Genomic DNA, 23,848 nt, shown 5'->3' with positions numbered 1-23,848 from the left:
GCTGCCAAACATGATATCCTTCATTTCAATGACTGCTTCACTAGTGATCACGATACATGAGACACGCAAAATACCCTCAGACTTCAAGAAGAATATACTAATTCCAATCCCAAAGAAAGCAGGTGTTGACAGGTGTGAAAATTACTGAACTATCAGCTTAATAAGTCACGGCTGCAAAATACCAACATGAATTCTTTACAGACAAATAGAAAAGTTGGTGGAAGCCGACCTTGGGGAAGATCAGTTTGAATTCTGTAAAAATGCTGGAACACATGAGGCAATAGTGACCCTACGACTTATCTTAGAAAATAGATTAAGGAAAGGCAAACCTGCATTTCTAGCATTTGTAGACTTAGAGAAAGCTTTTGACAGTGTTGACTGGAATACTCTCTTTCAAATTCTGAAGGTGGCAGAGATAAAATATAGAGAGCTAGGACTATTTACAATTTGTGTAGAAACCAGATGACTGTTATAAGAGCCGAGGGGCACGAAAGGGAAGCATTGATTGAGAAGTTAGTGAGACAGGGTTGTAGCCTATTTCCTATGTTATTCAGTCTGTATATGAAGCTAGCAATAAAGGAAACAAAAGAAAAATTTGGAGTAGGAATTAAAATCCATGGAGAAGAAATAAAAACTTTGAGGTTTGTCGATGACAGTGTCTTTCTGTTGGTGACAACAAAGGACCTGGAAGAGCAGTTGAACAGAATGGACAGTGTCTTGAAAGGAGGATATAAGATGAACATCAACAAAGCAAAGCAAGGATAATGGAATGTAGCAGAATTAAATCATATGATGCTGAGGGAATTGGATTAGGAAATGAGACACTTAAAGTAGTAGATGAGTTTTGCTATTTAGGGAGCAAAATAACTGATGATGGTCGAAGTAGAGAAGATGTAAAATGTAGACTGGCAATGGCAAGGAAAGTGTTTCTGAAGAAGAGAAATTTGCTAATGTCTAGTATAGATTTAAGTCTCAGGAAGTGTTTTCTGAAAGTATTTGTAGAGAGTGCAGCCATGTATGGAAGTGAAACATGGGCGATAGATAGTTTAGACTAGAAGAGAATAGAAGCTTTCGAAATGTAATGCTACAGAAGAATGCTGAAGATTAGATGAGTAGATCATGTAACTAATGAGGAGGTACTGAAGAATTGGGGAGAAGAGAAATTTGTGGCACAACATGACTAGAAGAAGGGATCGGTTGGTAGGACGCGTTCTGAGGCATAAAGGGATCATCAGTTTAGTGTTGGAGGGAAGCGCTGAGGCTAAAAGTAGAGGGAGACCAAGGCTTGTTTACACTAAACAGATTTAGAAAGATGTAGGTTGCAGTAGTTACTCGCAGATGAAGGACCTTGCACAGGATAGAGTAGCATGAAGAGCTGCATCAAACTCTCTGGACTGAAGACCACATCAACAACAACAACAAATCCAGTACCTTCAGCACATTCATCTTATAGGTGTGAGAGACAGATACCATCCTTATATCAGTTCTCTCGTTATTCTGAAGGCCTCTCAAGAAATTTCTTTCCCCGCATTAACGTCATGTTCTGGAAACTTGTAGAGTTTGATACTTTTTATGTAAATTTTTGGGATTTCCTCTGACAACAGCATCTCAAACAATAGCTGTAGTGGCACTGTGTTATATGCTTTCTCAAGATCTATAAAGACCAAATGGCTACTGAGATTCCTTTCAAATATCTTACGCGTGATCTTAGTGTTAAGATGTTATGTACACATGAGCTATGTCTTCTAAAACCACTTTGTTTTTCTACATCATTGACGTATTTTTCATTCTTGATTTTAAAATTCTCCCATACAGCCTGTTAATTGAACTTATAACACTTATGCCACAATAATTGCTACACTTTTTCTTGCTTCCTTTTGTGTGTTTCTGGCTTAGATACACCAAGTCCCACATTGCTGGAATTTCCTCCCCATACCACATACATTTATTAAATATTAAATAACTTGCTTAGATATTTAATAACTTGCTTAGATGTTCCTATAGAGTGATTGGGCCATACCTTACTCTGTTGGTACATTTCCAGGTGCTGGTGATTTCCTAATTTTCATTTGTGTAGCGGTGTTCTGTACCTCTTTCATAGTTGTTTTCTCTACCTCCTCACCATCCTAGTTCTTCTGTATCCCCACTTTATTTCGTATACTCTGTCCTTCCTTCTGTTAGTAGGTCTTTAAAATGCTTCTCCCTCTATACCAGACTGGCAGATTTGTTCTTTCTTTTACTTCTTTCCTCAGCCTTGTAACCATTTTCCATGTTGCCGCCACTTTTGTGCTACCCATGCATCGATTGATTTCCTCCTATTTATTTCATTTTCCTCTTTGGATGTGTCGTTCTTTACTCCTCTGTTCATTCTGACATACAAGGCTCTCAGGTGTTTGTCCTCTGTTCTCTACCAATTATTATAGAACATCTTTTTTAGGCTTACTTTTTCTTTAATGCTCTGAGTCCATTATTGTGGTGGCTGCTTTCTTCCTTCTATGTGCTGCCCCAGTGCTTCAAATGCTGCTTCATGCATAAATTTTTTAATTCCTTGGTACATATGCTCCATTGTTCCATTCTCTAAGTGTCTCAGTTTGTTAGACAGTTGTAAATTGTACAGACTCTTGTTTCAAGCTATCCAAGTTGTATTTCTTAGTATCCACTGTCCTCATGGGAATATTTGCCTCTTTACTTTGTCTTTGGCCCTTGGATGTTGCTATCATCTTTGTACCTAACAGGAAGTGATCTGAGCCATGTTCTGTACCACTTTAGATGCTTAACGTCATTTGTTGTTAAGTTGGAATTTTTCTTTTGAATAATATAGTTTATTTTCGACCTAATATTTCTGGAAGGACTCTCTCATGTGTACTTGTAGATCTGCTTGTGGGGAAAGAAACCATTTAGAATCCTGAATGACAGTGTCTCACACATATTCACTAATCCTTCCCCATTGTCATTTACTGTGTCATCTCCATATCTTCCCACTACTCTCTATCAGTGGCCACCCTCTACTTTTCCATTAAAATCTCCCATTAAATGATTTCTTTCTAATCTGCTATATTTTAATTTCCCTTCCCCTTGACCTTTGCTTCACTGAAATACTTCTCTTTTCTTTTTAGCCATTTTCATCTATGTGATGATCCAGTCTCTTTATTTTTTCCAGGCTTTTGACTGAGATCTTGAGCTGAGAAAACATTTTACTGGCCCAGCGATTCAACCCCACCTTCATGGACTGTGCAATATTTTGGGTTGCCATCCCATAGGCAGACGGCTTCCCAAGGCTTTGAGCTCTGCCCACCCAACGAAACAAATGAAAGAAACCTCAGTACTGGAGGTAGGGAAGATGGGACATTGTGAGACACCCTTCATCTCGTTCCTCCCCTGGAGCCTGACCAGTGTGGGAGATCCTACCGGCAGTTATGCTGCCACCAGTAAAGCCCTCCACTTCATTGAAATACGCAAATCCTCTTGCTCACAAGGGCATTGCTACAGTAAGGCAGTGTCTCGTGAGAAGGAAAAATATGGTATCCTATGATTATAATATCAGTGAGTTACTTTTGGCCTCAGCCAACTCGTACAAATACCTGGATGTACACTTTGTACAGATATGAAAGGAAACGATCACCTAGGCTCAGTCGTGAATAAAGCTGTTGCTAGGCTTAGGTTTATTGGTATTATATTGGGGAAGTGCAATCAGTCTACACAGGAGAGTGCTTGCAAATCACTCATGCGACCCATTCTAGAATATTGCTGTAATGTGTGGGATCCATACCAAAAAGGACTAATGGAGTATTGAATGTAGACAGAGAAGGGCAGCACAAATGGCCGAGGTTTGTTTAACTTGTTGTAGAGTGTCACAGAGATGCTGAAGAAACTGAACTGGCAGGCTCTTGAAGACAGGTGTTAACTACCCTGAGAACACCTACTTTCAAATTTCTCACATAGGGATCATAAGGAGAAGATTAATTTCATCTGTGAATGCATTGTAAACAATCATTCTTCCCATTCTTCGTATGTGAATAGAATGGGAAGGAACCCTAATAACTCGTACAGTGGAGCGTACCCTCTGCCATACTCTTCACAGTGGTTTGCAAGTATCAATGTAGATATAGGTAGCAGGCGGAGGTGCTATACAGAGCAGGTGTTGCCTGTTGAAAGATGAATGTCTGATGATGGTTTACAAGTTGACCGAAGCCGGTCACCATCGTCATAAATGTTTTTAAGTGATCAAGACTCTTTAAATTTTTGTACTGAGGTCACTGTTCTTCCAGTAATGTTTTGCAAAAATGATTAAGTAACTTTTAATTAGTCATACAATACATTGACTGATTAAGATCTGAGGTATTACTATGTCAGTTACAATTAAACAACTGATGCTCTCATTTACCCGATGATTGCAACTGTTGGTGAATCAACCCCAGCAGGGCATTAATTGTTGTGGCGAAACATGACAGTTAACAACTTGCTTGGTCTTCCCCATCATGCAAACATGACATTGTTTCAGAAACACCACTAGATACACTGCTTATGTGCCTCAGGAGCATTTATTTTGTCAGGAATTTCTAAAAGAGCACACTGTTTATTGCCCGACATTTGTACACATCCAGCAGTCTAATTATTCTTGTTGTTCTCATTAAATATTTGGATGCTGTTACTTTGATATGTCAAAACTTTAATGTGATGCCATAGGCACTGAGTTTTCTCTTGTGGAATATGAGTTTTCTAGAACTGACTTATGGCGTAACTTAAGAAACATCTTGTGCTGTTTTCACAGATGATGACTGGCCTCGAGTGTGGTCATCGTTTCTGTGTCCAGTGTTGGGCTGAATACCTTACAACAAAGATAATGGAGGAAGGCATGGGACAGACAATAGCCTGTGCAGCACACGGCTGTGATATTTTAGTAGATGATGCAACTGTGATGGCTCTTGTCCGGGACTCGAAAGTAAAGTTGAAGTACCAACATCTTATAACGAACAGTTTTGTTGAGGTGAGTAACTTGAACTCGTTGATGTATTGTGTTAGTGTAAGTGGATATTCATATGAATTAACCACAGCATCAGCTGCTGCAGAAAAGACATTGTAATGAATGTATATGTTTTCTGAAAGTGAGGAAGGTGGGGGACAGGGAATGAATAATTACAAAGAATCTAATTCTCAGACAATAGAAAGTCCAGTTTGGTATATTGGTAACAAATTCTGTCATACATAGAATTTAGAGGAAGGGTAAACAGACAAGTAATAAACAAGTATTACTGATTTTGTGCAGTCAGCAATATTAGTACATCATTGGATACCCTATACATTGAAATTGTCTCTATAACTTGCAACTCTGATTTTTATCCCATCATTAGTGTATATCTTTAAAGTGACCAAGTCTTGTTATAAGTTTCTCACCAAGTGCAGTGGTACAGCAGCAAAACTGAGCGGTCATAATCATTGGATGATAGCTTGTTTCGTAGCTTTCTTAAGCAAGTTATTACAAATTAGCATGTCAGGATGAATTTGTTGCCCCTATCCTTGGCAATAACTAAGGTACTGCTTTATTTCTAATGAATGCAACATTGCTTCAAAGTTAAACACTTCCTGCTTAACACTGTGGTTCTTGATCGTGGTAAAGCAGAGAGGGGGTTAAGAGATTCTGCAGAACTGTGTTGAGAATACTGTTTCACAGTACCTACTGTTCACATATTGGGTTCTTTCAGCTGTGGCCCATAGATACAGAATCTTTTACACAATGTTTTGAAATTATGGTGCTCATTTTATTGCTTGCCATTCTGGATGTGAAAATTGTATGCCAGTTTTGATCCAGTGTTGTAAATGTGGTAATCTTCTTATTACAGTATTTCAGACCCATCTTTGAATGTATTAAAAAGATGTGTTTAATGGGAAAATATATAAACATTTTTTATTAGTTGAGAAGACATTTGAAATACCTTAAATAATTGCACAACAATGTAAAGAAAGGATAGATAGCTGCTTGTCATAAAGATGACACGTTATGTTGCAGACAGGCACAATTAAAAGACACTTACACATTAGCTGTTGGCTGCAGCCTACATCAGAAGAAGAAAGAGAAACACGTACTAGTCATTCGTACAAGCAAGCAAACATCACAGGCGCATAACCACCAACTCCGGCAACTCAGATCTTCCCACCTTTCAGGGTGAATTCTTGTGTTTCATAGCTCCTGTACAAGGTTAAATAAATTCAACGATTCTGAGAAGAATAGAATGCTACTCACTTGAAAGATGACACATTGAGTTGTGCAATAAAAAGGCTGTTAAGAAGTGATCTTTCGGTCAAAGCATTCTTCAGGAAGGAAAGGAGCAAAACACACCCATGTGCACCCCCCTCCCCTGCCCCTCCACCCCCAACACACTCACAAAGTGAGTTGAGTGTGAGTGTCACACAAGGAGATACACCTCACACACACACACACACACACACACACACACACACACACACACACACACAACTCCTATCTTCATCTGCTCTAGCTGGACTGCAACTGTTGTGTTGAACGAAAGCAGTAATCCGGAGTGAGGCAGGAAGGGGGGATAGTAGGGTAAGGGTGTAGACTAGTGAGTACAGTGGTAGAGAGTAGTGCACAATGAGTGAGAGGACATGAATTGGAAAGAGGTGATAGGATGGAGGGGGTGGAAACCGTTGGGTGGAGAGTGTGGAGATAGTAGGTTATCATAGGTTGAGGTTGGAATAATTTAGAGAGCGGAGAGTAAAGATAATTCCTATCTACACATTTCAGAAAAGCTGGTAGTGATGGCGAGGGCCCAGATGGCCCTGGTTGTGAAGCAGCCATTGATGTCAAGAATGTTATGTTCAGCTGCAAATTGTGCCACAGGGTGGTCTACCTTGCTCTTGGCCACAGTTTGGCAGTGGCCATTCGTCCTGGTGGGTAGTAGGTTGGTAGTCGTACCAATATGAATAGCTGTGTAATGATTGCAGCTTGTTTAGGTGGAGGGGGAAGAATCTTTAGTAGGATGCCTCTCATTACAGGGTATGAAGAAGAATGTGTTTCAGTTGTTCCATCTAGGGGTGGTATTGGGTCACTAAGTTGCATTCCTTCATAGCTGGTCGGGGGGGCTCTTGGGAGGATTGGGTGGGTCGGGATATGGCTCAGGAAACTGGTTAACAAGCTAATTCTGGGAGTTGGTGCCTGTCTGTGAAGGTCTTTGTGATACCTTCAAGACACTGGGCACAGTAGTTCTTGTCAGTGCAGATACGCCAGAACCAGGTGGCCATGCTTTAAGGGAGGGATTTTGTGGAAGGGATAGCAGCTCTCAAAACACAGCTACTGTTGATGGTTGTTGGGTTTAGTGTGGACAGACATGTGAATGGAGTCATCAGAGAGGGGAGGAGGAGGAGGAGGAGGAGGAGGTGGTCAACATCCAGGAAGGTGGCACACTGGGTTGAGGAGGACAAAGTGAAGCGAGTGGGAGAGAAGGTGTTGAGGCTATGAAGGAATGAGGATAGATTGTCTTAGCCTATGTCTAGATCATGAAGATATCATAAGTGAACCGGAACCAGACCAGGGGTTGGGTGTTTTGGGAGTCTAGGAAGGTATCCTTTAGATGACCCATAAACAAAAAAAGTTGGCATAGGGGGGCCACTGTGCATGTGCCCAGTGACTGTGGCATGGATTTGTTTGTATACAAGGGTGTATATGCCCCAGGAAATTTGGGAAAAACATGAGATTTTTTCACCTGGGAAAAACTGGGGAAGTTTTCATTGTTGTAATTTTCAGTTCAATTTTTGTGATTTTGGCTGGTAAGAGCTGATACTGTAACAAAGAATTTTAATTTACCCCACTACTGCAGAATAATTCTGCAACAATAAAATGTAACCAAGTGAGTAACACCAAAATAAAAATTTAGTTCCAAAGAAAATGTGCCATTTAAAACACCAAAACACACTGCACACACAAGCATCTTCCAACAACAAAATGTGTCAAAGGCTTTAGGACAAAGAGCATATATACACTTCATAACAACAAACTGCTTTCTACGAGTGTGACATCACAACTGTTTGCATTTGTAACAGGTCGCAGGAAAACATTGTGAATAGTTGCTTGTGAAACATTACTTTCAAAGCAAATTTCCTTTTATACAAGATGAATTATGTTGTGTGTTAGTATTTGTGATTAATTCTTTAATTGCAACACATTTGACTCTCATTCAAAACTTAATACTTAGAGCGCCAGCCGCTTGGCAAAATTTCAGGCTCAGAACACCATCCATTTATGCCATTATTTAAAATTTTAATGGCACATATGCATTTGCTTTGTCTTAAAGGATGACACATGCTAAAAAAATACCAAGAATAAACATTAGTTTTCCGCATTTATTGCAGTTCTTACATAAATTACAAATTAAAGAACCTTCAACATCACAGCGCATCAGAAATCGATGGTTAATATATTACAAAACTAAAAACCCGCCACAATTGCAAAATAAGCACCTAGTGTTAAGTGTTAACGCAGGTTTCGGCGTAGATAACGAAACCTTCATCAGAACAATAAAACCCACAAGTGCCTAAGAAGACCTTTGTCAATGATTAAAAGCACACCATGGCTATACCCTTCCCCATGAACCATGGACCTTGCCGTTGGTGGGGAGGCTTGCGTGCCTCAACAATACAGATGGCCGTACCGTAGTTGCAACCACAACGGAGGGGTATCTGTTGAGAGGCCAGACAAATGTGTCGTTCCTGAAGAGGGGCAGCAGCCTTTTCAGTAGTTGCTGGGGCAACAGTCTGGATGATTGACTGACCTGGCCTTGCAACATTAACCAATACGGCCTTGCTGTGCTGGTACTGCGAATGGCTGAAAGCAAGGGGAAACTACGGCCGTAATTTTTCCCGGGGGCATGCAGCTTTACTGTATGGATAAATGATGATGGCATCGTCTTGGGTAAAATGTGCCGGAGGTAAAAGAGTCCCCCATTTGGATCTCCAGGCGGGGGCTACTCAAGAGGACATCGTTATCAGGAAAAAGTAAACTGGTGGTCTACGGATCGGAGCGTGCAATGTCAGATCCCTTAACCGGGCAGGTAGATTAGAAAATTTAAAAAGGGAAATGGATAGGTTAAAGTTAGATATAGTGGGAATTAGTGAAGTTCGGTGGCAGGAGGAACAAGACTTCTGGTCAGGTGAATACAGGGTTATAAACACAAAATCAAATAGGGGTAATGCTGGAGTAGGTTTATTAATGAATAAAAAAATAGGAGTGCGGGTAAGCTACTAAAAACAGCATAGTGAACGCATTATTGTGGCCAAGATTGACACGAAGCCCACTCCTACTACAGTAGTACAAGTTTATATGCCAACTAGCTCTGCAGATGATGGAGAAATTGAAGAAATGTATGATGAGATAAAAGAAATTATTCAGGTAGTGAAGGGAGACGAAAATTTAATAGTCATGGGTGACTGGAATTCGAGAGTAGGAAAAGGGAGAGAAGGAAACGTAGTAGGTGAATATGGATCGGGGGTGAGAAACGAAAGATGAAGCCGCCTGGTAGAATTTTGCACAGAGCACAACTTAATCATCGCTATCACTTGGTTCAAGAATCATGAAAGAAGGTTATATACATGGAAGAATCCTGGAGATACTAGAAGGTATCAGATAGATTACATAATGGTAAGACAGAGATTTAGGAACCAGGTTTTAAATTGTAAGACATTTCCAGGGGCAGATGTGGACTCTGACCACAATCTATTTGTTATGACTTGTAGATTAAAACTGAAGAAACTGCAAAAAGGTGGGAATTTAAGGAGATGGAACCTGGATAAACTGACTAAACCAGAGGTTGTACAGAGTTTCAGGGAGAGCATAAGGGAACAATTGACAGGAATGGGGGAAAGAAATACAGTAGAAGAAGAATGGGTAGCTTTTAGGGATGAAGTAGTGAAGGCAGCAGAGGATCAAGTAGGTAAGAATATGAGGGCTAGTAGAAATCCTTGGGTAACAGAAGATATATTGAATTTAATTGATGAAAGGAGAAAATATAAAAATGCAGTAAATGAAGCAGGCAAAAAGGAATACAAACGTCTCAAAAATGAGATCGACAGGAAGTGCAAAATGGCTAAGCAGGGATGGCTAGAGGACAAATGTAAGGACGTAGAGGCTTATCTCACTAGGGGTAAGATACATACTGCCTACAGGAAAATTAAAGAGACTTTTGGAGATAAGAGAACCACTTGCATGAACATCAAGAGCTCAGATGGAAACCCAGTTCTAAGCAAAGAAGGGAAAGCAGAAAGGTGGAAGGAGTATATAGAAGGTCTATACAAGGGCGATGTACTTGAGGACAATATTATGGAAATGGAAGAGGATGTAGATGAAGATGAAATGGGAGATACAATACTGCGTGAAGAGTTTGACAGAGCACTGAAAGACCTGAGTCGAAACAAGGCCCCGGGAGTAGACAACATTCCATTAGAACTACTGATGGCCTTGGGAGAGCCAGTCCTGACAAAACACTACCATCTGGTGAGCAAGATGTATGAAACAGGCGAAATACCCTCAGACTTCAAGAAGAATATAATAATTCCAATCCCAAAGAAAGCAGGTGTTGACAGATGTGAAAATTACCGAACTATCAGTTTAATAAGTCACAGCTGCAAAATACTAAAGCGAATTATTTACAGACTAATGGAATAACTGGTAGAAGCCGACCTCGGGGAAGATCAGTTTGGATTCCATAGAAATGTTGGAACATGTGAGGCAATACTGACCTTACGACTTATCTTAGAAGAAAGGTTAAGGAAAGGCAAACCTACGTTTCTAGCATTTGTAGAGTTAGAGAAAGCTTTTGACAATGTTGACTGGAATACTCTCTTTCAAATTCTAAAGGTGGCAGGGGTAAAATACAGGGAGCAAAAGGCTATTTACAATTTGTACAGAAACCAGATGGCAGTTATACGAGTCGAGGGGAATGAAAGGGAAGCAGTGGTTGGGAAGGGAGTAAGACAGGGTTGTAGCCTCTCGCCAATGTTATTCAATCTTTATATTGAGCAAGCAGTAAAGGAAACAAAAGAAAAATTCGGGTTAGGTATTAAAATCCATGGAGAAGAAATAAAAACTTTGAGGTTCGCCGATGACATTGTAATTCTATCAGAGACAGCAAAGGACTTGGAAGAGCAGTTGAACGGAATGGACAGTGTCTTGAGAGGAGGATATAAGATGAACATCAACAACAGCAACACGAGGATGATGGAATGTAGTCGAATTAAGTTGGGCGATGCTGAGGAATTAGATTAGGAAATGAGGCACTTAAAGTAGCAAAGGAGTTTTGCTATTTGGGGAGCAAAATAACTGATGATGGTCGAAGTAGAGAAGATATAAAACGTAAACTGGCAATGGCTAGGAAAGCGTTTCTGAAGAAGAGAAATTTGTTAACATCGAGTATAGATTTAAGTGTCAGGAGGTCGTTTCTGAAATTATTTGTATGGAGTGTAGCCATGTATGGAAGTGAAACATAGACGATAAATAGTTTAGACAAGAAAATAATAGAAGCTTTCGAAATGTGGTGCTACAGAAGAATGCTGAAGATTAGATGGGTAGATCACATAACTAATGATGAAGTATTGAATAGAATTGGGGAGAAGAGGAGTTTGTGGCACAACTTGACTAGAAGAAGGGACTGGTTGGTAGGACATGTTCTGAGGCATCAAGGGATCACAAATTTAGCATTGGAGGGCAGCGTAGAGGGTAAAAATCATAGAGGGAGACCAAGAGATGAATACACTAAGCAGATTCAGTAGGATGTGGATTGCAGTAAGTACTGGGAGATGAGAAGCTTGCACAGGATAGGGTAGCATGGAGAGCTGCATCAAACCAGTCTCAGGACTGAAGACCACAACAACAACAACAACAACATGGCTATACATTTATAAATGAAAAAGAAAACACAAACAGTACATATGTACAAAGTCAAAACCACAACTTAACTTGCAGTTTATGGCAGGTCATGGCCCATCGAACATAGGCCTGTGTGAGGTGGAGCGTACACCATTAAGTTAAGTAGTAGTTTTCACTTTGTACATATGTACTGTTTGTGTTGTCCTTTTCTTTTTCATTAATAGATGTATAGCCATGGTGTTCTTTTAATCATTGACAAAGGTCTTCTTAGGCACTTGTGGGTTTTATTGTTGTTCTGAAGGAGGTGTAGTTATCTATGCCGAAACCTGGGTTAACACTTAACACTAGGTGCTTTTTTCACAATCGCGGCGGGTTTTTAGCTTTTTAATTACAAATTATGCAGTAATGATGGAAAAACGTGCATTGTGGGCTTCTTGAGCAATTTCCCACATAATTGGATTTTCACTGGAAAAGTCGATGTGCTTGACAAAATGTGTTCAGACAAATAACCCATGAAATATTTAGTGCACAGCAGCAAAATTTGTAATTTTGCATGTCAGAAATATGGAGCTGCTGCAGTTTAAGCTGTGCTCTTAGGATCCTGCCTAACCACACCATCAGAGGAAAAACAGCAGAAGATTGTGATGACCAGTATTACATGTGACATCTTAGCTTTTCTTGTAGCTGCACTGTATGCATATTAATTTGAACCATTAAGTTTTCCTATTTGTGTGTTTGTACTACTTAACATTGATGTTGCTATTGGCTGACTACAACACATGACCTATGCCCAGAATAGCTGCGGTCATTGGTTGATGAGATCACGTGACATGCGCTTTGATTGGCTGACAGAAGCAGAGTGCACAGTGCGATCTTGATTTCAGTGCTTTGGAAGCTACTGTACTCTGTGCAATTCATATTTATACTTTCGTAATACAAAAATATGCAGTATACATGTTGCCGTGCACGAAAGAAGTTCTACACCTGTGTTTAAAAACCCTTGCCATTAAAAGGATTGATACATTTTACAGCTCTGACAGAAAGTATATTGTCACTTAAGACAGAAATAATGTACTTTCACCCAGTGTATAGTGTATTTTCACCTTTATAACTGGGAAATTTTGGAATTTTAAATTTTTATCTGAAACCTCTCTGTGTAACAGTCTTTTCGTTGTACCAATCTGCAACTCAACGTGTCACGTGTCATCCTTACAGTGAGTAGCAACCTATCCTTTTCATAATTGTACAGCATACAGCAGTTTGATTTCTTCTATAGCTCCTAAATATTCACTGTGTGCTGTGGCTTAACTTCAATTCGCACTGTTCCAGCTGTGTACTGGATTTCAGTATGGTACTACACTTCTGCAGGTACTCTGTTAAGAATCCCAATGCTAATGTATTTTAGATATTCATCTAGCCAAAATTAATTTAGCAATCTTCGAAGTGTAACAGAGTCAGAGTGACATTCTTAGATACACACAGTATTTGAAGTGTCCCGTGAAAGTAAATACTTTACAGTTACATTGAAAGAATTTGTGACAAGGCAGTTTACGGGACAGTCATTAAACAAATAGGTATGTGGATGAACTTGTCATTGTGGATATATATTTTGCAAGTGGTGTTGAGTATGCAACATAATTTTGGCAGTTATATCATAGACAGAACAGTTAGAGGAGGCAGTAACTAATGGAAGATTTTGTGAAGCTGTTGTATACCGTATACTTGACCTAAGAAATACATAGCAAGTTCATAATTTGTAAGTTCATTAAAGTTATATCCAAGATGATAACCTGACCATTTGTCAAAATCGAAATAATAAATTTTGTCACACTAGATACAATTAATAAAAGAACATAATTTATTTCAAAACTCATTAATGCATTATTTGATGTGTTTTGTAAAAGAAATGTCAAACTAATAGGTGAACTATTTTGAGGATTCTTAAACGCAAAAGTATAAGAAAGTAACTGATTAAAAGGTCTTACTTTTGTTGACTGTTCTAGAGAATTGGTCCACTTCAGGTTTTTAATTCTATGCAAGGTTAGAAACATTAATTGTATTTTTGTTGATTATTTACAGTGCAATCGTTTGCTGAGGTGGTGTCCCTCTCCAGATTGCAACAATGCAATCAAAGTGCAATATGTGGAAGCCAGGCCTGTAACATGTAAGTGTTCACACACGTTCTGCTTCGCATGTGGCGAGAACTGGCACGATCCTGTCAAATGCCACTTGCTGCGTAAGTGGATAAAGAAGTGCGATGATGACTCAGAGACTTCTAACTGGATAGCAGCAAACACAAAGGTTAGCATCTACATCCATATCTATACTCTGCAAACCACCATGAAGTGCATGGCAGATGGTGCCTCCCATTGTACCAGTTATTAGGGTTTCTCCCCATTTCATTCATGTGTGGAGTGTGAGAAGAATGATTGTTGGAATTCCTGTGTGTGTGTGTGTGTGTGTGTGTGTGTGTGTGTGTATGTATGTGCAGTAATTATTCCAATCTTATTCTCATGATTCCTATGAGAGTGATACATAGGAGGTTACATTATACTCATAGAGTCATCATTTAAAGCCGGTTCTTGAAACTTTGTTAGTAGACTTTCTCAGGATAGTGTGTCTGTCTTCTAGAGTCTGTCTGTTCAGTTTCTTCAGTATCTCTGTGACAGTGTTCCACTGATCAAACAAACATGTGACCATTAATGCTGCCCTTCTCTCTGTACATTCAATATTTCCTGTTAGTCCTATTTGGTACAGGTCTCACACACTTAAACAACATTCTAGAACCGGTCACACGAGTGATTTCTAAGCAATCTCCCTTGTACACTGATTGAACTTCCCCAGTATTCTACCTATAAACTGAAGTCTACCACATGCTTTACCCACAACTGAGCCTGTGTGAACATTCTATTTCATATCACTACAAAGTGTTACATCCAGGTATTTGTATGAGTTGACTTTTTTTGTGAAGTACACATTTTTATATCTTTGAACGTTTAAAGCAAGCTTCCAATGTTTGCAGCACTTTGAAATGTTATCGAGAGCCAACTGAAAATTTATACAGCTTCTTGCAGGAGATTAGATATGAAGTTGTTGCAGTAAAATAAATACTCAGATAAGAACTCTTGCTGAGCTATTTGACATGTTAACTGCAGATTTCATACAAAGATAACAATTTGCACAGTGCATTAGGAGCTCACACTCATCACTGTAACTAAACTTCCAATTCCTGCACTCACCCTGCACTTACCGAGTCACAATGGTGTGAGAAGTAATAACTGCTCACACTGTGTACGAAAGGTGTGGAATATTCTTGTTCACTTACCATGCTCACAGTCTTCATAAGAATATGTGCATGTGTACTGTATAAAGCCATATGAATAACAAATTTGGTAAAGGCAATATGTACTGTACTCACTGTGAAATATTTGAAAATATGTATGGGACATTGTGCATTGTAAGTAAGGAATCTGAACTGAAACGAAAGTGGATGCGTGGGAAGCAGCTCTCACTCCTCATTTAGAAGGGCGTCTGGCTTATAGAAGGCAATAAGACCAGTGATGTGACATTGGCTGCTGGACTCGCAGTTGGGCAGACCATGGTTAAAATCCCCCTCCAGCATTACTGATTTAGATCTTCTTTGGTTTACATCAGTCGGATGTAAGGATGATTCCTTTGGAAAGGAAGCTGACATCCTAGCCCCATTGTAATCCTACGTAAGCTTCTGCTCCATCTCGAATGACCTCATCGTCAATTGGATGTCAAAACATAATCTTCCTTTTCCTGTGCTAAATCTTGCATTTTGTTTATTACGTGCCACTTTCTATATAACATTTTGAGAAACAAAATTTGACATGGATAGAACACAAAATCTTTCATATGGAACTGTAGTAGATAAGTCACCTGTTTTAAAGAACCAGACAAAGTAAGAAGTAACTTGTAACACATTTTGGCAATTATTTTCAGGAGTGTCCAAAGTGTAATGTCACAATTGAGAAAGATGGTGGCTGCAATCACATGGTTTGCAAAAATCAGAACTGTAAAGCAGATTTTTGTTGGGTGTGCCTAGGTCCTTGGGAACCTCATGGATCTTCATGGTAAGTTCTATCACCATAAGTACCTGCAACTAATTCTCTGTGAATTAATGTGTTCTAGATATCACTAACATTCATTAGAATACAAGCAGTATCCATTTTTCCATTAAGTGATTCTAGTCACAGTAAAATTACTGACACTCACCTGTGGATAAAATCAAAAATGATAAAATATGACATACTCAGGAGATTGAATTAGTTGTGTAGCTTTTCTTACTTAAACTATCACACTTTAATAAGTAAAAATGCAGTAAACAGATACAGAATTATTTTAGGCCAGAAAGAAACAGTACTACCAGTGGATGCTTCATCTCTCCATGCTTTATTAAGATATTAAGCAATGGAAAATCCATGATGGAATTTAACAGTATAATGAAAAGGATAGTTGCTACTCAGCATATAGCGGAGATGGTGAGTCACAGAAAGGCACAATAAAAAGACTGTCACAAAGTTAGCTTTTGACCAACAAGGCCTTTGTGAAAAGTAGACAACACACACACACACACATTCACACGAGTGTGTGCATGTGTGTATGTTGTTTTACTTTTCACAAAGGCCTTGTTGGCTAAACATTAACTTTCTGACCGTCTTTTTGTTGTGCCTTTCGGCAACTCAAGACCTCAGCTATTTGTTAAGATATTTTTTTTAATTTTAATTTTTATTTTTTATTAATAGTTCGTTCTCATTTCCATGCCTATTTCACTTACATTACCCGTTCCAATACTTACTTTTTTACAGTGTTGCTATAGATCACTTCAGGGTAGTTCCTTAAATAGGCCATGGCTGCTTCCTTCCCTAATTTTTACCCATTTGAGGTAACTTTCTAATTGCCATAGTGCCAGTGGGGCTACTTTCAATACCCCCTCTTCCACCCTTTGTACAACTAATTACTCAGAGTTTGTTCATGTGCCGTGTCTTTGCCATATTCTGTTGTTTGCTCTTTGGTTTTACAAAATTACATCATTCCAGTATCTTCCGTAGGCTGTTTTATTGAAATAAAAGTTAATTGTCTGTTTATTGTATTATTTCCCCCTTTGTTTCTGTAAGCTGTTGAGTGTTTCTGAGATGTGCTAAAAACTTGCTGTTGAAGACCATTAGTAGGTTATGAGATGACTGTTTTAAGTGCAGTATAACCCCGCTTTTACGATCCCGGAATTAACATTTTCCCGCCATTTGACATTTTTTATCGGTCCCATCAAATTTCCTATGCCGACAATGTTAATTTGCACCTGATTTTGCATCAACATAATTTTTATAATTTTCCTGTGATTTACATATTACGAAAAAATATTTGCGGAGAAAATATGATACTAGTATAATGTTGGCCGTCCAGTAGTGTTTACAAATATTAAATGGTTAAGTTTCTTGACACCAGTGCGCTCTATTCAGCGGATTTGAACGGGTAAATGAGTAAAATCTGTAACAATTATTTGTGCCGTATTTCCCGCCGCTGCCTAGCTCTACTTGGCGTGGTGGCTGATGGGAGTAACTAGGTTCGTTCGAATGAAGATATCATGACCAATCACAACCATTTTTGAACTGTCTCTACTGCGCAAATGGAGTTTCGTGATTATTGTGATCGTCGTGACACCTTTGTCGAACCATATTTAGCGTGTTTCAGTGTATGGCCACGTGGGGCGCTAGTCGACACTGTCATTCACTTTGTTTTGCTCAAATGTTTTTAGTGTAAACACAGTGCCGGTTACGTATTGTTTTCATGCTGAGCAAAATGTGTTTCAAGAATTTATTCTCGTTGTCAAGTACAGCATTTATGTATGTATTTTTTGTGATGATACACAGACAGACAAACAATGTCAGTGATAGTTTGTGCACGCTTGTGTGTGTGTGTGTGTGTGTGTGTGTGTGTGTGTGTGTGTGTGTGTGTGGTTTTCTACATAACTGATGAGGCACAGTAGGTACCTGATAACCTTAGAAAAATGGGTACAGTGCAAGAGATGCAGAATAACACTATACAAAATACTTATTTACATATTTGCACTTGACAACAAGAAAAAATTCTCGAATTGCGTCGTGCTAAGGATGAAAAAATACGTAATTAGTGCAGTATTTCATTATTTAAATAATGAATGACAGCTGCAGGCTTTCCAAAAACATCAATTATGACATTTGAAATTAAAATTTCTCGAAATACATTGTTAAGCATGACAGAATACGTAACTAGTGCAGTATTTCATTATTTAAATAATGAATGACAGCTGCAGGCTTTCCAGAAACATCGATTATGATATTTGAAATTAAGTCAGATGTTTCCACTAGCCAAGCAGTTATCAATTCCAGTTACATTAGCTGTTTTTATTAGATAATCAGGGTGTATACGACCCGGGACAACCGGGAAATCCGGGAAAAACCCGGGAATTTTTTCATCTGGGAGAAAACCGGGAAAAACTCGGGAATTTTTCGGAATTCCGGCAATTTTTCATTGTTTTAGCTTTCAGTTAAATTTTTTTAATTTTGGCTGCAGAATTGATTCTCCAGCAAAGAATGTTATTGTATCCTGCTGCTGGAGAATGATACTGCAGCAATAAAATATAAACGAGAGGGGGAAAAAAATAAAACTTTAGTGACAAAGGAAATGTGCAATTTACAACAACAAAAAACCGTGCACGCACAAGCATTTGCAAATAGCAAAAATATGTCAAAGGCCGTAGGGCGCAGACTGTAATTCTTCTTAACAATAAACTGCATGCTATGAGCATGACATCACAACTGTTCACATTAGGTTCGTTTGACCAATTGCCAGCGGTCTGTTGCACATGTGCATTTGACTCGCGTATGAGCAGTACCTTCTCCCGCTACTTGAAGTTTGGCTGTTAGCTGTATCGGTAGCAGCAGCAAGCAGCCAGATGCAAACAAGAAAAATTTTTCTCGCGCACCCTAGCTGCCGGATTCACGCTTGCACAGAGTTGTAGTGGGGAGGGAGTTAACCTCCACGTGACACGTGTTTACGTTAAGTGATTTCGCTGCTTCTCTTCGTGTACAGCTCCCAAGTCAAATGAAAACAAAACGGATTTCTGCGGCCGGGAGCTATCAAGTGAATTAAAATACATTCACATAATTACGGAGGGCAGAAATATATTATTAATTTCAGTTTTCTGATTTTATTTTATTTCCAAGTTAGTAGCAGTCAAGCATTAATTGCCTTGCAGAACAGTGAAGTTATTTTTGCAAGTTTGCTAAAGAAATTTAGCTTTATTAATCTTTCCGCTGAGGCAATCATTTTATTTGAGGCTAGTTCCAACTTTTCGCCGAATTTCAAGTGCACGTTATCATCTTCTGCCATATATGGCATTATGCCATAATAAAGAACCAAAACTGAGATCGTAGAGTACTGGTACTCCAAGAAAATTTACATCCCAAAAACCACACTGAAAAGCTTAATATCAGATGGGACCTACTTCATTGTGAATCTGGAAAAAGCCAATTCGCACTTCAAGCCGAATTATGCATTTTAGTATGGTTTACGAAATTCCGATGCTCTTTGGAGTACCCTCTGATACCCTGTTTCTTTTATGGTGTAATGTAAATTCTTTTAGTGCTTTATACAAACGAACATACGGGCTTCCTACACCACTGCAGTTGCACACGCACAATAATGCCTGTTTTCTGGCGCTCTCTGGAAACGTAAATCGAACCTATTTCTAACAAGTCTTCGGATAGTATTGCGAACGGTGGTTAGAAAAGCGTTACTTTCAAAGTAAATTTCTTTTTACGCAAGATGAATTATGTTACGTGTGAGAAAGTGGGATGGATATCTAAATCACAGAGCGTTCGAAACTGAACAGTTTGAGGACCAGCCACTTACAAGAATTTCGAGGCGAGACATTCATGTCATAATTTTAAATTTACTGCCACATTTGTGTGATGTATCTTAAAATATAACACAAGCAAAAAAGATCAATATTACATGTGAAAGCTTAGCTTCTGTTGTAGCATGTTAATCTTAGAGACTAATATTATATGTGAAAGCTTAGCTTTTCTTGTAGATATACAGTACTGTGTACATTAATGTAAACCGTTAACTTTTCCTTTTGCGTGTTCGCGCTGTGTAACCAGTGATCTTGCTATTGGCTGACTGTAACATGTGTCCTATGCTCTGAATAGCTGCTGCCATCAGCTGACGAGATCTCGTGGCTTGAGATATGACTCGCTTACAAAAGGACATCTCAACCTCGGTTTCAATGCTCCGCAAACTAACGCGCTGTGTTTGGTGCAATTCGAATTTATACTTTCGTAATACGAAAATATGGGACGTATATGTTGCTGCAAATCAAAGGCCTTTCCAACACTTCTCTCCTTTTTTTTAAATTAAAAGTCTCTCCAAAACTTCTCTGCCCGCCTTTTTTTTTTTTTTCCGGGAAGTTCTACGTGATTGTATAGAACGTTAACCATTCAAAGAATTGCTAAGTTTTACAGTTCTGAGGGAAAATCTGCGGAAAACCTACTGTCACTTAGCACATAAAAAGTGTATTTTCGGCCGAGGAAAAAGCATAGTTTTTAAACGGGATATCCGGGAGAAATCCGGGAATAATCCGGGAATTTTTTTTCCTTGTCCCTGTATACACCCTGATAATAAACCTTTTTGATCATAAAAAAAAGCCCTGACAAGTCTTTTGATGCCTGTTGTGTACTTACATCATACATAAAGTACAAGGGGCTATCCTATACAAACTTTTACAGCTTAAAACATTATTTTCCACATTTTATACCATTTTTTTTTAAGTCCCTTGAAAAGTGTAAAAGCGGGGTTTTGCTGTATGCTGCAGGTCTTCGCCAGCAGTGCACAGATTACAGCTTATTGAGAAGAGCAGGGATAAGAACAAATGGTATTGTCAGACTGGCTTTGAACTTGGATATTGCATGATGAAATTTGGCTGGAGAATCATAGGTGTCAAACATGTCTGGGTGAATAAAATGAAATAAGTAGTTTTTTGCATAAGGTGGAGTTTTAAATAAACCAAAATTGCAGGTGAGGCCATGATAATTTTCTGGTAAGAGTTACCTAGTGCCCCACACTCATCAATATTGATGTGAAAACATTTATTTTCTCTCCTTCATACTTTCTTATTCAACAAAATACCATCAGATTGCTAATAACAACAAGACTAACAGTGCATAAACAGTGCTAGAGTGTACAATGGATAGATCGTGTCTGTATGTGTTTGTCATGAAGTATTGGTTTTGCCTGTGACATCTTTGGACCGTTGTAGGTGCATGTACATGATTATTACAGATTAGCCTTGTGTAAAAGTTATAAATTGTGTAGTGTGGAAGCACATTTAATGAAGACATTGATTCAAGTGCAGTTGCGAAGAGCTTTTGCAGCACTAATAGTACCCAAAGCGAGACAATAAAAATACTCACAGGAATAACAGTGAAACTCAGTATTAAATTAGCAAATTACTAATTAATGTAAGATACTGTGTCATATAACTTGCAAATATGCTCAGAATTATGAAAAGTGCAGCAGAGGAAAGCTCGTGTCAAAAGGAATCTAAAATGCCTTAAAGGTCCAGAACCAAGTAAATGTGAGAGCTATGTTAGTGTTGAGAAGGAAATGGAAAAACTGCGCAAAGTGATTACGCAGCTGGCCCATCAGGTGTATAGCAGTCAGCAACAGTCCAAACTTGTGATTTATCTAGTCTGCAACCATTGTATCAATAAGATTGATAACTAAAGTAAATATTAATATGAGAAACCTGTCATGATTTTACCCTGATGTTTTCGTGAAAAATCTACACCACAGACCTCAGCTGCATATGCAGGACTTTTTAGTTTGTGCAGTTTTAGTTTTTGTAATGAAAATTGCATTAAACAAGTCACTAATATAGATATCAGGCTATGCTACAGATCAGTCTGTTACCAGACCTGTACTTCTCATCTATGTCAGTCATTGATGTAGTAGACATGCAACTGGGTTGTCGCTTTCCATATGTGTATATTGTCACACTTCCAACTGTTTTGTTAGTATTCTCTTGACACATAGCAGCCTTTTGTCTGAAAAAGCAAACTATATTTCGTATGACAAAAACAAGATATGTTGTTTGGTAATTTGTTCATTCACTCACTCTGTGCTCCCCTTCCTCTAATGGATTCAGTGTGTTTATATATTATAGTGTTCAAGCATTCTCTTTTTCAACAGTTACTTTCTTATGTTGGCCTTTGCATGTAATTGCAATTATTTACTTTTTAATATAGGTATAATTGCAATCGCTATGATGAAGAAGAAGCAAAAGCAGCAAGGGATGCTCAAGAAAGGTCACGTGCAGCTCTCCAACGGTACTTATTCTATTGTAACCGGTACATGAACCACATGCAGTCTCTCAAATTTGAACACAAGCTGTATGCCTCAGTGAAAGAAAAGATGGAAGAAATGCAGCAGCATAATATGTCATGGATAGAGGCAAGTTTTTATGCACTAATAATTTAACAGTTTGCAGATGAATTGCTGTGTGTGTGTGTGTGTGTGTGTGTGTGTGTGTGTGTGTGAATTGGAGGGGGGAGGGGGGTGTAGATTTGTGGTAAAGACCCTGCAATATCCTCAAGAACTAAAGAAAGTAATTAAAGAAAAAAAGGCACTATGAAGTGTAAAAATCATTTACACTTCAGTGAAAGCTATTAAAGTTTGAAATGAAGGTACACATAATGTGAAAAGAATTATGAAGTCAGAAAAGACTTCTCCACAGAGTGAGGAATCAATGGGATTATTGTCAGTTCCTAGGTTTAGCATTAGTGATTGTTTCATCTGGGCAAAAGACAGACAGAAAAATGTATGGCTAAGGATGTGCATATAATGTAAAGAGAAAAGAAAAGGCACTTTCAGCTAAAGACGACTTGCATTGTTTGGTGCACTATCATGAGGTCGATACAAGTCAAGATGACGTGCACACCTATTAATCTGATTGTAAAAATTTAAAAGATTCATAATGTCCATATTAAAAGTATCTGTCTGCTCTCAGAATTGTCTTCCACACCCCCATACACCTCTACCACAATTGCCTTTTTATTTTTCCTCATTTCTTTCTCATTTATCTCTTTATCTTGCATTTCTTTACCAGATTTAATCCTTACCGCTTATTTGCCATCTTTCTGCATCTCATTATGAGTTCTGTGGGATTTGAACTTCAGCTGCCATAATCCATTATTATTTTCGGGGTCTCTTCCTGCACTTAGTCCTCCCTACACCATCTGTGAATCTTTTCATGGACTTCCCTTTTCACCTTAATTTCCTAATGATAATGAAACTTTCAAGCTTTTTCATTGTTTTTGGTTCTGTAGAGCCTATTCCAGTTGTTATTTTAAAAGCTCATAAGCTGCCTTCTTTTGTTGCATTAAACATGTTCCATGTTTAATAAAAATGAAAATATCATCTCTGTTTTAAACAAACTTGTAAAACAGAAGTATAACAAAATATTAAAAGGATAACCGCATTGTCAGTATTATAAGCAACCATAGGAAACGAAATGGTTACGTCAAAACTGTGACAACCATTTGGTTCCCTGCAGTGTTTCCTTGTGTATGACTGAGCTAGGTGACACAATGGTTAGCTCACTAGACTCGCATTTTGGAAGGCAACAGTTCAAACCCGTGTCTGGCCATCCTGATTTAGGTTGTCAGTGATTTCCCTAAATTGCTTCAGGCAAATGCCGGGATGGTTCGCTTGAAAGGGCATGGCAGAGTTCCTTCCCTAATCCGGTGGAACTGATGACCTCGTTGTATGGTCCCCTCCCCCAAATTAATCAACCAACCTTGTGTATGGCTAACATTTGGTACTTCAATACACACTGTATCTCTTTAGATTAAAATCTACAAAGTAAGACGCTATCCTGTTTTGTCTGAACAGTTAAGTTACTCTCTATTA

At 38.7% G+C, this 23,848-nt stretch overlaps 1 protein-coding gene across 3 annotated transcripts in view; it reads left to right on the top strand.

Annotated features, from left to right (window-relative positions):
• LOC126412805 (E3 ubiquitin-protein ligase ariadne-1) overlaps positions 1–23,848 on the top strand; it is an 85,457-nt gene that overhangs the window by 38,606 nt on the left and 23,003 nt on the right. For all 3 annotated transcript variants that reach the window (XM_050082587.1, XM_050082588.1, XM_050082589.1), the window contains exons 5-8: positions 4,772–4,987; positions 13,955–14,176; positions 15,842–15,972; positions 22,186–22,390. In XM_050082587.1, coding sequence (XP_049938544.1) covers positions 4,772–4,987; positions 13,955–14,176; positions 15,842–15,972; positions 22,186–22,390 — 774 coding nt within the window. The remainder of the gene's footprint in view (positions 1–4,771; positions 4,988–13,954; positions 14,177–15,841; positions 15,973–22,185; positions 22,391–23,848) is intronic.

Source organism: Schistocerca serialis, chromosome 7, assembly GCF_023864345.2.
Source record: "Schistocerca serialis cubense isolate TAMUIC-IGC-003099 chromosome 7, iqSchSeri2.2, whole genome shotgun sequence".
NCBI lineage: Eukaryota > Metazoa > Arthropoda > Insecta > Orthoptera > Acrididae > Schistocerca > Schistocerca serialis.
The sequence above is the reverse complement of the archived record's forward strand: the minus strand, read 5'-3'. Positions and strand labels throughout refer to the sequence as shown.